The sequence below is a fragment of the Melanerpes formicivorus genome, unplaced genomic scaffold, assembly GCF_026170545.1.
Source record: "Melanerpes formicivorus ecotype bairdi unplaced genomic scaffold, bMelFor1.0.p_v2 SCAF_1, whole genome shotgun sequence".
In the NCBI taxonomy this organism is placed as follows: domain Eukaryota; kingdom Metazoa; phylum Chordata; class Aves; order Piciformes; family Picidae; genus Melanerpes; species Melanerpes formicivorus.
Window position 1 is genome coordinate 57083596 of NW_027142353.1, and position 15457 is coordinate 57099052.

The 15457-nt window shown below is 41.7% G+C and overlaps 1 protein-coding gene across 1 annotated transcript in view; it reads right to left on the minus strand.

Moving 5' to 3' along the window:
* Positions 1-15253, minus strand: part of RNF17 (ring finger protein 17) — a 54124-nt gene extending 38871 nt beyond the window's left edge. The window contains exons 1-11 of the mRNA XM_068147881.1: positions 14993-15253; positions 14732-14817; positions 13995-14086; positions 13223-13278; positions 12116-12171; positions 10101-10176; positions 7507-7587; positions 6690-6790; positions 5830-6001; positions 4266-4342; positions 1468-1542 (exon numbers count right to left, since the gene is read on the minus strand). Of these exons, the coding sequence (XP_068003982.1) occupies positions 1468-1542; positions 4266-4342; positions 5830-6001; positions 6690-6790; positions 7507-7587; positions 10101-10176; positions 12116-12171; positions 13223-13278; positions 13995-14086; positions 14732-14805 (860 nt within the window). The 5' untranslated portion in view covers positions 14806-14817; positions 14993-15253. The remainder of the gene's footprint in view (positions 1-1467; positions 1543-4265; positions 4343-5829; positions 6002-6689; positions 6791-7506; positions 7588-10100; positions 10177-12115; positions 12172-13222; positions 13279-13994; positions 14087-14731; positions 14818-14992) is intronic.
* Between the last annotated feature and the right edge of the window lie 204 nt (positions 15254-15457).

The window sequence follows — 15457 nt, forward strand, 5'->3', positions numbered from 1 at the left end:
CATCGATATTCTAAACGAGTTTCATTGGTAGAATGCAGTTTTAAGTTTTGTGCAGCTGGGATTTTCTCTCAGTTCGTCCCTTTCCTTCCTTCTTTCAGCTTGCCTGCTTCTGGGCTCCTTGCCAGAGTGACCTTGAATAGATAAGCAACTAATCCTACTAATAGGCCTATTAGAATTCTGCTTTATTAATAACTGCCTTTTTCTCTCTTTCTAACCCTCTTTGGGGAAAAAAGGGAGGTAAAGGGGAGAGAAGGGAGTACAGGGGGGGAACCCTCCTCCGGAGGAGGAGGGCATTTCATTCCTGTATCCTTGGTTTTTTTCACTTTGCTGTATATATATTGTAAATACTATATATTGTGTACATATTGTGCATTTTCCACACTGCTTGTAAAAATATAGCATTCCCTTTTGCTTTTCCAGCTGAGCTAGCTGTGGTTTTTCCTCTTTGTGGGGGAGAGAAAGCTAGGCCTTCTCTCTCAAGCCTCCACAACGACAAACACAGTAACACGATTTCTGAGACCTGAAATGGATTGGCACAGAATAGCTCAGTACAAGAAATACCCCTGTGCTTAGATGTTCAGAGACTATTTGAATACATTTCACAAACTATTTGGGGGAGGAAAAAGAGAGAAGAGAATAATGCAGTAGTTCCTGTTAGAAATAGAAAGGCACATCATATGCTTTTGTCCTAACAGTTGCTCTTTAGCGGAATCTACAGGATTTGCAGATATTGCAGTTATGTAAAGAGACTTTTTTTAACATAACCAGTGCTAACAGTCCTAACAGCAACTTCATTCCATTTTCTCAAGTTTTTGTCAAAAAAAGGCAGAGAAAAAACGAAGAATGGGAACTAATAAAATGAAAGCCATTGGAATTAAAACAATATAAATCAGGTTCTCTCTGGTTCATGTTTATCTGAAGTTTTGGCATTTGATGCAAGCAACCAGTATTTAGACTGTGAAGAAGGAACAATGTAAATTTTAGTATCTGCTGCTGATTTTATTTACATTTTCATCAGTAATTCTTGTATGCTGAAATAATAAACACTATCTCATATACTATGAGCCTATAGGTGTGGTGCTTAGGGACATGGTTTAGTAGTGAACGTGGCTAGCGTTAGGTTCATGAATGGAATTGATGTAAAGCTCTTTTCCAACCCAAATGATTCTATGAGTGTATCATTAAATGCCAGTCAAAGCTGAAAAGCACACAGCATAAAAAAAATAATCTTGGTAACTTCAGTGATACAGTAAAATATAGTTGAGTTAAGCACCAATGGAACTGGAATGTGAGAACTGAAACACTAACTGGAATGTTAGTGTTAACTGGAATTGAAATACCAACATCGGAAGTTCTGCTTTCTTTCACTGTGCTCTTAAGAACCCACAGCAGATATAGGTATTTTTATATCTCATCATTAGAAGAACAGATAAGTTACAGTACCTATCTTATTACAAAAATACTTACTGCTCTCTTGCTCCCCATTCCATCTTGCCCAAATTTTCTAACAAAGATATAATTTCATCAGTGTTTAGGAAGAATCTCGAGAGAAGAAACATTACACAAGGTGACATGAATACCTATATCACTCTGACAGTTTGAGATGTTAAGGCATTTTTCAGAACAATATTCATAGAGGAGCAAAATACATACTCTGGTTTCGTTTATTCTCTCCCATTAACAACAGATTTGGTTGCTTATTTATCTCCACATTCATATTTAAAAACTCTCTCACTTTCTGCTTTATCTGTCATGCAGAGACTACCACAGTATCACAGTATAACTAAGATTGGAAATGACCTATCAACACAGACCTCATGACTAGACCATGGCACCAAATGCCACGTCCAATCCCCTCTTGAACACCTCCAGGGATGGTGACTCCACCACCTCCCTGGGCAGCACATTCCAATGACGAATAACTCGCTCGGTGAAGAACTTCCTCCTCACCTCGAGCCTAAACCTCCCCTGGTGCAGCTTGAGACTGTGTCCCCTTGTTCTGGTGCTGGTTGCCTGGGAGAAGAGACCAACCCCTTCCCAGCTACAACCACCTTTCAGGAAGTTGTAGAGGGCTATGAGGTCACCCCTGAGCCTCCTCTTCTCCAGGCTAAACAACCCCAGCTCCCTCAGCCTCCCCTCATAGGGCTTGTGCTCAAGGCCTCTCACCAGCCTCGCTGCCCTTCTCTGGACACGTTCAAGTGTCTCAATGTCCATCTTAAAGTGAGTGGCCCAGAACTGGACACAGTACTCAACATTCTACATTCTACTACAACATTCACTTAGTCAGCTTTCACACATATACCCACTTTAGTTCAATAAATTAATTCTGCTTGAAGAAATTATCCAACACTCCCAAAGAATAAAACCATAACTCAAGTCCAAAACATACTTTTTTGTTCTGTTTGTCACACTAATAACCAGTTTTTACACTTACCCATGAAATACAGCAACATCTTTTAAGTTAGGCTAACAGAACTGCAAAAATAACATCATGCAATCAAATCCTTAGCTTTGCTACCCAGTTACAATGAGCTATTTATGGAAACTGAAGTGTAAGCAGCACTGAACAGCCCATCTACTCTTCTTCCCCTCACCTCCTTCAACAACACCTCTACACTTTTTTCCACAGTATTTTATATCTACAAAATGTGCCTGAACTCCTGTGCACCTCCTAGTTCTGATTCTTTCAATTTTTGGTAGTTTTTTTTGAGTGGCACCACCATGAGAGTCCTTCATAATCACCCTTCAGTAGATCTCCTTCTACACTGTTTTGTTTAAGTCCTTAAAAGGTCTTCCAATGCAAACAAATATGACTGTATAGTGGTTTAGCTTTCTTCTAGGTTGTGAGAATTTGCCATTGTGCAATTAAAGAGGCTTCCATGATATTCTTATTCACCACTCTCTTCAAAACAGTCCCTACCTGCCAAGTCACTACATTTACTAGAAGAGGATTTTAAAGATTCCTTTATCCATATTCTAATGGTTCAACTAACATATGACAGGAAGAGCTGCAACTTTGTCAAGCATTGGAACAGGCTGCCCCAAGAAGTGTCAGAGTCACCATGCCAGCAGGCATCTGGCTTTGAGATGTTCAGACTGTAGAAGGTTCCAAGGGAGATCTTACTGCAGCCTGTCAGTACTTAAGGGGGGCTTATAAAGGGGATGATTTTTTTAAGAGAGTCTGTTGCAAGAGCCCAAGGGATGATGATTTTAAACTAAAAGATTGGAGATTCACACTAGATGCAAGGGAAGTTTTTACGATGACAGTGATGAAACATTGGAATAGGTTGCCCAAGAAGGTTGTAGATGTCCCTGCAAACTTTCAAAGTCAGGCTGGATAGGACCCTGAGCAACTTGATCTAACTAAAGATCTCTGCTCTTCAGAGGGACTGGACTAGGGAACATTTAAAGGTCCCTTCCAACCAAATCATTCTGATTCTGTGATTTAAAAGACACTATGCTTAACGATATGGTTTAGTGATGAACTTGGTAGTATTAGGTTAGCAGTTGAACTCAATGATTTAAAAGGGCTTTCCCTATTTTTCACACTTTGCATCCAAGTCATTAACTTCAGAGCTTCATTTCTCTGTGCCAATCAGAACCTGATGGCATACAACCACTCTATCCCCTAGAGTGGCTCCACATCCTGAAACACATGGGGCCGCTGAGATGTTCTGATCTAACTGCATCTTTGTGCTGTCCTCCTTCCTTACACAAGAATGTGGCCTTTATACACTAGGCTTACAATACTTTGACCAGCCTTATGACCAAGCTGCAGAGGGTCTGCTGTACCATAGCAAGGACATGTTTAGTCTTAGTCATGCCTCATCTAGAAATCGTATTTCTCACTTCCACCAAGGGCAACACAGTAACTAGGATTTTCCACAGATTTCTTGCTAGACATCAGTGCCCTAAAACACCAGCAAGTCTTTCCTCAATAGGAGAAATGGATTAATAAAAGAACACTCCATTGTTTCCCCCATTTACTTCTAAGTGAAGGAGAATTAAGAATTAAGAATTGTTAAGAATTTCAGAACTGCACACAGTTTTTTACACAGCAGTAACTTGCATGTGCTCTCTCAGATGAAGGCCACTAGACATTGCTAGTGATGAGTTAACACACATCTGAACGAGTAGTTTTTCAGTAAAATCAAAATGAAAAACTCAATTTCTGCTGCTTGCCTGTTTTATGAACAGTTTTTTGTAATTAAGATAACCAGTGCATCCTTTTCCCTCCCAATATAACTCCCCCCCCAGTCATTTACCTTGAAAAGACTTTTTCATTCAAACCACGCACTCTCGAGAGTTCAGCCTCAACTGGCAACTTTAAGTGACAAATAACCTGAAATTAAGAAGTACAGTTACAGCTTCTACTACACAAAAAGCAAATTATACATCTGCATTATCCACAACTGAAGAAGCCATTCAAAGAATGACAAGATCAGTTATTATTTCTCTCAGCACAAGGACTACAAAGGCTCTACATGAAATAACTGGGTAATGCATTTACAGAGAACAGAGGGAAATATTTTATATACATCTCAAGTATTAAAAAGTGGAACTCCTTGCCACTGCATACAAATACCATTTTATGTACACACACCAATCACACACAGACACAAGCATTATGAAGTCGTTCAAGAAGTGTTTCATAGTATCATAGTATCAGTCAGGGTTGGAAGGGACCACAAGGATCATCTAGTTCCAACCCCCTGCCATGGGCAGGGACACCCCACATTAGATCAGGCTGGCCAGAGCCTCAGCCAGCCTGGGCTTAAACACCTCCAGGGACAGGGCCCCAACCACCTCCCTGGACAACACATTCCAGGGTTTCACCACTCTCATGGTGAAGAACCTCCTCCTCACATCTAGCCTGAATCTCCCCACCTCCAGCTTCATTCCATTCCCCCTAGTCCTATCACTACCTGAGATCTTGAGAAGTCCTTCCCCAGCCTTCCTGTAGGCCCCCTTCAGATACTGGAAGGCCACAATTAGGTCACCTGGGAGCCTTCTCTTCTGCAGACTGAACAGCCCCAACTCCTTCAGTCTGTCCTCACAGGAGAGGTGCTCCAGCCCTCTGATCATCCTTGTGGCCCTTCTCTGGACACGTTCCAGCACCTCCAGATCCCTCTTGTAATAGGGGCTCCAGAACTGGACACAGTACTCCAGGTGGGGTCTCACCAGGGTTGTTATACAACCTTGTAACAGAATGCTGTAATATCTGTTCAGGGTAATGACCCCTATGTAACCTACCAATTACAAAATTATTAACCTTCAAATTCCTGTATTCAATACATTCCCAGGTTCTTAGATTCTACCTCCAAGCATCTTTTCCTCTCTATTGCCAGAGACAGGAGACTTCAACAGCATGGCATATAGTGCGGGTTTCTATGAACAGCAGGTATCATGGGGAGGAAGAATCGAAGGTCTGAGACCAAGATGTTCAGGATAATGTGGCTATTAATTCTCTAGTGTCTCAGGGAAAAGATTGGAAAGCTCTGAAATAGGGAAGGCTTAGACTTCTGAACACTGCCCTTTCACTGATCAGTACTGTGTCACAGTCTCTGTTCTTCCCCTCTACTTGCCATTTCAGATAGAAAGCTCCTCAAGTCAAGGACCATCTTTTTTGTTTCGCACCAGACTCAAGTTTCTGGCCAAGGCCAAATATAAACTCTGTGTGTTTATGTACATCAAGGTGAGGTAAGAATACATTACTGCAAAAATCCCAGCATTAAGTCTGCAAACTGAAAGGCTGATCAGAAACTCTGTATTGAAAGTTGAACACACTCATTAAAAATAAATTGTTCCACAGTGCAAAAACGTAACTACCTGTGGGAGATCACAACAGGCTCTTACAGAAGGTGTAATTTTAAGTTCTTTTGCAATTCTAATGGCACCAGCCAAGCACTTTTTCTTCTCTTCAACAACTTCCTTAGCTTTTCCAATATCAGCGCTGTAGCTGCTGATGCTCTTCACTATTTCTGCACACAGTTTCTTTTTCCTGTAATTAAAATTCAGAATTTGGTATTTCAGAATTTAGTAAGCACTCAGCTACACAGATTCAGACTTCAACACGCAGTCAGCAGTTGCACTACTACACAGAGTGGACACATCACACACTGAAATACCATTTTCCTCAAACAGTGCAAAGTGTAAAAGATGAAAAATCCACTTAGTTAACTGGAACCACAGAAGTTAGGAGTTCACACTGAAAAGTCACTTTGTTTGAAGAAACATTTCATAAAGAAAATGTTTAAGCACATTTCCATTCAGGCCTCCTAGTATTTTTGTACATATCCAACTGCAAATTAAACAGCTGGATTTTACAGCTCAGTCTATTAAGATGTCAGATGCCCCCCCAGTGGTTCTTCTGAAATCCTAAGCTGTGACAACTCTTCCCCTGGCCTCCTGTGAGCTTGAAAAATCTGTCAGTTAAAAAAAAATATAAAGTTTCAGAAAAGTAACATCACTAAGTTTTATCTTTTCTTAAAGAGAGGAGGCTGTGTTTCCCAATCAAGCAAACCAGCTCCAAGATACCACTAGAAAAAGGGCAAAAAACCTGAAGACAGGTACTGGGACATACTGCTAGGGGGAAGGCCAAAGTTTTATTTAGATTGTTTTATCTGAATGAGAAACAATTCCTTGGTAAATGTAACTCCCCCCAGCCATCCTATAAACCAGATTACTACCTTGAGAGGAGAGAAGCAAGAAGTTCATCAAATATTCTCTCTGCAGTTTCTGCAACTTCTTCTCCTTCTGGATTTACCATCAGTTTCAAGTATTTCAGCGTCTGTTTGGTGTAGTGTTGAAAAATCATGCATTAACTATTCCAATACTCACTACTATTATTTTCATATTACTTTAAAAATTCAAAAGCAATGAAAAGTGATCAATACTCCAGCAGACTCACACTACACCACCTAGCAGTGACATTTAAATATATTATCACTCATTAACCCCTTTGTTTGCTCTAACTTCTAGTCAGCTCACAGCGTCTGGATCCTGATGTCAGTTGAAGTCTTCAGGTCAGTGAGACAAAAAAACCACACAAGGTCTATGAGGCTCACTGCCTCACTTGCCTTACCTGAGGCTGTTTAGGCTTGACAAGACTGAGAGGGGATATGATCAATGTCTATCAATATCTGATGGGTGGGTGTCAAGTGGATGGGGCCAAACTCTTTTCGGTGGTGCACAGTAGTAAGACAAGGAACAATGAGTACAAACTTGAACACAGAAGGTTTCACCTCAACATGAGGAGAAACTTCTTTACAGTGAGGGTGACAGAGCATGGGAGCAGGGTGTCCAGGGGTGTTGTGGAGTTTCCTTCTCTGGAGGCTTTCGAAACCCACCTGAATGCATTACTGAGTGGACTACACTAGGCGATCCTGCCTTTGACAGGAGGGTTGAACTTGATCTCTGGAGGTCCCTGTGTCAATGTGTGACTGTTCACACCAAAAAGCTTCAGGCAAGGATTTAATGTTTCATTAGTTATTCATTTCAACCCACCTTGTCTGCATCCTGTAGGTGGCTGAGATTACAAAGACCTATGCGCAGAGCTTCATCAATATCTTCCATAGTTTTGCTGTCCTGGGGGAAGATTTGCAAGTCAATGTAAAGTTGCCTATGTTAGAAGACAAGACACGCTATGCTCATTTGCCATTCTGACAAAGAGATGCTTGATATGAGTGACTGATGATCTGTGTAAGGCTTGGAGCAGCTCTGTTGCTGCAAATAGGCCCAAAATACTTAGGTCACCTGAATTACACCGAGAACATTTACACTGTATTTCTGCAACACAGACTGCTCGTTAAATACATGCCATTTATTTGCACGCACACACACACAAAAGAACACAAATGAAAAATGCAGTATGTGAAAGAAAACCAAAATAAAGTTAACAACACAGAGGAAAGAAAACATGCAAGAAAAAGGATGGGAATGCTGCAGCCTAAAAAGAAAAGCAGAATATTTAGGAATATAATTTGGGGAGGAAAAAATGATAAGTAAACATTATAAGCTCCTAGCATTATGCTGATGGCAGAAAATGAAAGAAAATACTTGAACATGAACTGCCACAGAAGTAAATGTAGACACAGAAAGGTCTAATTTTGTCACTGGCACTACTAAAGGAAGGCTTCCCTACAGGAAGGCTGGGGAAGGACTTCTCAGGAAGTGATAGGACTAGGGAGAATGGAATGAGGCTGGAGGTGGGGAGATTCAGGCTGGATGTGAGGAGGAGGTTCTTCACCATGAGAGTGGTGAAGCCCTGGAATGGGTTGTCCAGGGAGGTGGTTGAGGCCCCGTCCCTGGAGGTGTTTAAGCCCAGGCTGGATGAGGCTCTGGCCAGCCTGCTCTAGTGTGGGGCATCACTGCCCATGGCAGGGGGGTTGGAACTAGATGATCCTTGTGGTCCCTTCCAACCCTGACTGATACTATGATACTAAAGCTAGTGTTAAACAGTACTGCTTAGATTGCTGCTACTTTGCTAAAAGTGAAGTAAGATCATCAGGTGGGGATGTCCCAGAAAGTCAGGGATGGTGCTGCCTAGGTCTATCACTAATAGGCAACCAGTCTGCCTTGCCAAAGAGCAACTTAACTAACATGAAAACATCTCCAATTTCTAAAGGATTCATCACTAATGTTAAGGTAAAAAACCACAAACTAGAGAGAAATTAAAGATCAGATTAAAAAAAACCTTATTCTGTCTGTGACCAGACACTGGTCTAAGAGAAAGGAAGCACTGCCCACAGTCTGAAAGAGACCTCCGTCACACACATTGTGATGATGTTAAGGATGTTGTCATTTCCATCTCTGGAACAGTTAATGTACATGAACATCTCAGACCAACTATATTTTCTTCCTGGGAGCACAAAAAGGAAAGAAAATCCTCCTCCATTCTGTAACTTGGGTGTGAACTGTATTAGAAATACTTGCCTCTGACAACTATTCCCACTCTACTCTGAGCAGATGCAAGGAGATGTAAGAGGTGTAAAAATGTCATGGAATTCCATCCATCCCTCTCAATTTTGTGGTTCTCATTATGCTCAATGATGCATAAACAAAAATGCTTCCAAAACTCAAAAGACATGGATGTATCAATTCAGAATATATCTTTCCATTTATCCAACACCATTGCAGCCCTGAATGACCAACTTTAAAGATGTGTGGGATGAACCCTGCAGCTGTCTTGAATTTAAAGGAAAACAAAAGAGCCCCCAGACCAGGTATTGTGAAGCCTCAGGCATCTCTCAAGAAAAAGGGCAGCTGAATACACTACTCCTCCTCAGCTATGACCTGGTTGGGTTTGAGCTGCTTTCAATTTTGTCAAGTTATTTTATTAATAGAATAAACCAGGTTGGAAGAAGCCTTCAAGATCATCACGTCCAACCTATCAACCAATCTAACCCACCTAAACAACTAACCCATGGCACCAAGCACCCCATCAAGTCTCCTCCTGAACACCTCCAATGATGGTGACTCCACCACCTCCCCAGGCAGCCCATTCCAACGGGCAATCACTCTCTCTGTATAGAACTTCTTCCTGACATCCAGCCTAAACCTCCCCTGGCACAGCCTGAGACTGTGTCCTCTTGTTCTGGTACTGGCTGCCTGGGAGAAGAGACCAACATCTGCCTGTCTACAACCTCCCTTCAGATAGTTGTAGAGAGAGATAAGGTCACCCCTGAGTCTCCTCTTCTCCAGGTTAAGCAACCCCAGCTCCCTCAGCCTCTCCTCATAGGGCTCGTGTTCCAAACCCCTCACCAACTTCGTTACCCTTCTCTGGACATGTTCCAGCAAGTCAACATCCTTCCTAAACTGAGGGGCCCAGAACTGGACACAGTACTCAAGGTGCAGCCTAACCAGTGCAGTGTACAGGGGCAGAATGACCTCCCTGCTCCTGCTGGCCACACTATTCTTGATGCAGACAAGGATGCCATTGGCCCTCTTGGCTGCCTAGGCTGTAGTTGCACCTCAGTTCTGTAAGCTGGAATAACAGCACGTAATTATTAGGGCTGCAGGTTTTCTGTATTAACCTTCTGTATTAAAAGGTGATGCATAAGCTGTGAGTGAGAACATAAGGAAATTCCATATTGACATACTATGTCCGCTGCTGAAGCACCATGTGAAGAAACTACAGGCTGAACATCTTCCTCTTCACTATTGTGAATAGGGTGCCTACAAAACAAAGATTTAAGTCAAAAAAATAAACCTACACATTTGAAACAAAATATCAAACTTCCCATAAGTATTTAGACACAGTTTGCAGACTTCAAAATTTGTTATTAAATACACATATATACAAACACACCCACCCATTTTTAAACACTAGAATTACCACTGATACACTACAGATATCTCATTTTTCAAAGTTTCCTTTTCTAGCATAATTTTAAAATTCATCATCAGCAACTGTTCTTCACCTGACAATTTTGGCAAGGCTAAATAAAGTCTTAGTAGGTGGTAGTGATGTTTATCCCTCAGAGTAAAATGCATGACTACTCACATTACAAGACTCATTTTTTATTTGTTGCCCAAGTATCTTTTTTTATCCAACCCATCTGATATGGATTAGGCTGTTAAAATCTTTAGCAGATGTAACAGATTACACTAACATCATTTACTGACAACCTGCTAAGAAAGCTCTGAAAATGTTGTTGTACGGTGACCCATATCTGCCCTTCTGTCAAGTACATGTGCAGTTAAATATCTGCAAGAGTCTCAAAAAAACCCAGTCTCTAAAAGCTGGCCTAATCACAGGAGAAAGTACTATGCTCTTCCTGTGCTCAGTTTGTTGTTTCTGATGGACTGTGAGAGTTCTGGAGCCCCTATTACAAGAGGGATCTGGAGGTGCTGGAACGTGTCCAGAGAAGGGCCATGAAGATGATCAGAGGGCTGGAGCACCTCTTCTATGAGGACAGACTGAAGGAGTTGGGGCTGTTCAGTCTGCAGAAGAGAAGGCTCCCAGGTGACCTCATTGTGGCCTTCCAGTATCTGAAGGGGGCCTACAGGAAGGCTGGGGAGGGACTTCTCAGGATACCAGGCAGAGATAGGGGGAATGGAATGAAGCTGGAGGTGGGGAGATTCAGGCTGGATGTGAGGAAGAGGTTCTTCCCCATGAGAGTGGTGAAGCACTGGAATGGGTTGTCCAGGGAGGTGGTTGGGGTGCTGTCCCTGGAGGTGTTTAAGGCCAGCCTGATCTAGTGTGGGGTGTCCCTGCCCATGGCAGGGGGGTTGGAACTAGATGATCCTTGTGGTCCCTTCCAACCCTGACTGATACCATGATACTATGACTTGTAAAAAAATTGCTGCAGAGACTGACAGCCATGCATGAAATCTTGACATTGTTTTTCACTTTGAGCAAGGTTGGTGATGCACCTTCTATGTACCAATACTTCCTATACATCCCCTACACAACTATCTCATGTAACAGATCTGTAAGAATATTCTGGACCTATTCCTATTTTTTTCAATGTCACTCTCCACAGCAATAGCAGTGGGAGGAAAGCCACTAGCTTTAAGACTTCCTTTAAGTTCACATAGGCTGGACAAATATGCAAGTGAATGTAATTTAGATATGAGAATTGCTGCCATTTATAGCTGTGATTGGTTACCTAAGCAGAAGGTGCAGTGTGAGCAGCAGAGGGCTGGGAAGGGAAGGAGGCAGTTCAGTTATACAGTCCTACCTACCACAGCCTGGCACTTCAGTAGTTCTCTACTCTCCCTCTGAAGTCTTACAAGGGAGCTACCACAGTGCTTAAAACTTTCAGTTTTGAATGCTTTTAAGCCAAACCAGTCTTTTTTGTTGCATTTCAGTGAAATGCTTTCAGTACTTCAGTATCAAGCAAGCTGTGCTCCCACATTACTAGACACTCAGACTGAGGAGATGCTAGTGAAATTTAAAGAACACATTAAAAACCTCAAACGAAAACCAACACAGAAAAAGACCAAGATAAATAGCTATAAATGCTTGCTTGGTCAAGTCCTTGCTCCTGGTCTGGCATCTGAAGACAAAAAACCAAGTGTGGGGTGTCCCTGCCCATGGCAGGGGGGTTGGAACTAGATGATCCTTGTGGTCCCTTCCAACCCTGAATGAAACTATGAAATAAAGGTTTACCTTGCTAACCTTTGTGAGTTGTCACCACACAGCCCAACTTCAAAACCAGTTTTAGTCTGAATTCAGAGGGAAAGAGTAAAGTAAGTGCAAATACAGAGTTAAACCTAAGTCCTAGTTAAAAACATTCTGTAAGCTCGTTTCCACCACCAGTTCCCTCCCTGCCACTTCACTGAGATCAAGCTTCAAAGCAGTGCTGTTAAATACATCAAGCAATGCGAGGTACAAGAGAACAGCTTCCAAGCCAAAGCCCTGTAGCCATCAGTTTTTGTGGTAAACATGAAGAGTTCATACCAAAATGAATGCTGTTTTCCTGCTAGCTCTTAGCATTTCCCCCCCTGCTATGCAAAACTCAATGCATTGCATTACTGAACCTGATAACAACTTACTTTTCAATAAAGTTTAATAATGAGGCCTAATTCCAAAGATTTAGCTTACTTCTCTTTCACAATAAAGGTTAAATCTTAATTTGACAGCAGAAAAAAAAAAGGGGGGGGGGGAAATGGCCACAGCATAATTTGCATAAAATAAATGAGTTGTTATTAGCTGTCCAAAATACAGACTTTTGTTAAACAAATGGTAGTAGCATGTCATTACACAGAAGAGATTCACAAGTAGAGCACTGTTTTCAAATGCAGCCACAAAAATACATTCCCACAGCATGCACCACCACACATAAGGGTTATTTTTCTTTTAAAAAAGCCCAAACAAAACATTTTATTTGGGAGCTGACAGGAAAAGAGATGAAAAATCCCACAACCAACCAACCCCCCACACACCAAACAACCTCAACCCAACAACGTACACATGCAGCAGCTGATTTCTTGCACATGATGTGGGATGGAGCTGGCATTAATGGGAACTGTGAAGATAAACCTTCCTAAAACCAGACTTTGGACATCAGATGTGTGCTGCATAGCTACATTTCATACAGAGAAATGCTAGCAAATACTGGCTGAGAATCAGGTGGTTATGGAGCACAGGTCCCTACTTCAAGAGGGGAGCTGAGCTTGCTTGACTCAATCCCCATGTAAATGCAAAAAATCCTGTGAATATCACTATTGCAAACCATCGTGGTAACTGCTGAACAAAAACTTTACATCAACTTACTTTTGTAGAAGAGGAACAAAGAAAATCAGCGCCTTCATCCTTCACATCAAGCAATGCTGTGAAAGCAAGTATAGGAAGCACAGCTGTGAATGTTGGTAACAGTAGGGCACCTCAATGAATGAGATAAACAGGAATACACGGTCACCAGAGTAGCTTTCTAGATAGCATTCTTCACATCAATGGGAATTTGGACACTGACTTTCACAATGAGAAAAATTTAAAGCTAGGAATAGAAGTCCAGATAGATATGGAAGTTATGTGGCAATTACAGAAGCTTACTTGCATTTAATGATTAGGGCATTATCTGTGTGATTAGCTGTATTACATTGCTACATTTAGGACAGGATAAACACATGAACAGGAAAGCCAAAAGAACACATACTCAAAATGCTCACCTGTAGTACAGGAAAAGAAATTGTTACTTAGAGTGTCCACAAATATGTGTGCTCAATACAATTTTGCAACTTTTGGGAAAAAAAGAAAATATTCAAGCAGAAAGCTTCAAGGAAAAAAAGTTAGGTTGCTTTTAAAACAAACTTTTCAAGTAGCTTCATCAAGAAAAAAAGCAGCAGGATGGGAAGAGAAAGTTATTGATTGTTGTGGCCAAGTACTGGAAAACTAGTAAATAACCAACACTTAATCAAATCTGGCAGCCCATCTGTTGTCTTTAACAGCCCATAGAAACCATAAAATAACAGCGAATATTGCACACCACAAACCACCCCCCCCCCCCCCCCCCACTGCAATACAAGTCAAGATCCAAAAGCCTTACCTTTCACATCCCCTCCTTTTGACGTATGACACAAATCACTCTTTCTCTGATCTGCTTCTATAACATCCTCTTCCAGCATCTTAAGACATTGCCTTCAGAAGTACAGGTTTAAGATCATGAGAGCTACCAACCAGACATGAATTCTGATTTCCAGCTCTCTTTAATTTTAAACTTGCTCACTTTTATGACACAATGGAGAAAGTGCAGTCAATGAAACACACACCATGTGCACAAAAACTTGGTTACCCTCCCACACAGAGAAGATGAATTTTAACTCTACAATTTAACTCTACAATACTGATTTCATCCTCCATAAAGGTGATACTTATGGTACACATCATTTAAGATAACTAAACCCAGTAAGTTATTACATAACCCATTTTAATAGTATTAATTCTATTAGTCCTTTAACTAAAAATATTTATTAGGTACTTCAACAGTGATTTATTTACTTGTAAAGTATCCATACAGATCAGTATGAGCTATTGGCATCCTGGTAACTATTTGATAAGAATAATCCAGGATGCATCTGAAATGTCTTTTTCCCTGCATCTATTCCAAATGCTAAGATTTTCCCCAAACTGCATGTTTTACACACACACCTAACACATACAAGACTCGTAACAACGCAGAGTGCAAACACTGTTTTCTACATTTCACCAATAGAATTTCCTGATAATTATACTTACAACCCCAAAAATAGGGCACTTACTAGAATAATCTCACAATTCACATACCTTATAGCTTTTAGTTTTCTATTGAGGTCTCCAGTACCGTCATCCACCAGGGCAAACTCACTCTTTCTACTCATGCTGCTCTCTGGCTTTAAAATACAAAGCGACAAATCACATGCACATCTCATCACTTGAGCAAGAACTACAGGCTAGCTACCATCACTTGCTAAAGAGTAAACCACAAAAAGACACTAAATTCATTGAAAACACATGCCTATTTTTCTCCTTGAAAACCAAAGCTTTCAAATGCACAAAACCACTTACCACTTTTGCACTATCCAGCTAGGCTATTCAACTGCTAACCAGTCTCAGCAGCAGAAGCTGCTGGCCTCCAAACCTCCCTACTGACCAAATATCCTCAGTATGATGACTTCTCTTTTCTGAAGTATCTCAGTGTTGCAGGTTCACGTCCTGTTTGCAATCCACCGTGCACACTGACCCCAACCCCGTTCTTTTAAGGCCTCCTATCTAGCCTTCTGTATTTGCTGATGTGCAGCACCTACACCTCTCCGACAATCCCTACCTTCCAGGACCCTCCCCCCCCTTTCTTTTGCCTTTTCCTCTCAGCCACGGCCCCAAGTCCCGCTGTCGCTGCAGGTCCTACGAAGCCGCCGGTGAACAGGCTGGCGCAGGGACATACCGAAACGAAACCTAACAGAAGGCACCGAAACAGAACGGGTCGGGTAGGGTCGGGTCGGGTCGGGGTGGGGTGGCGTGGCGCGCCGCGCG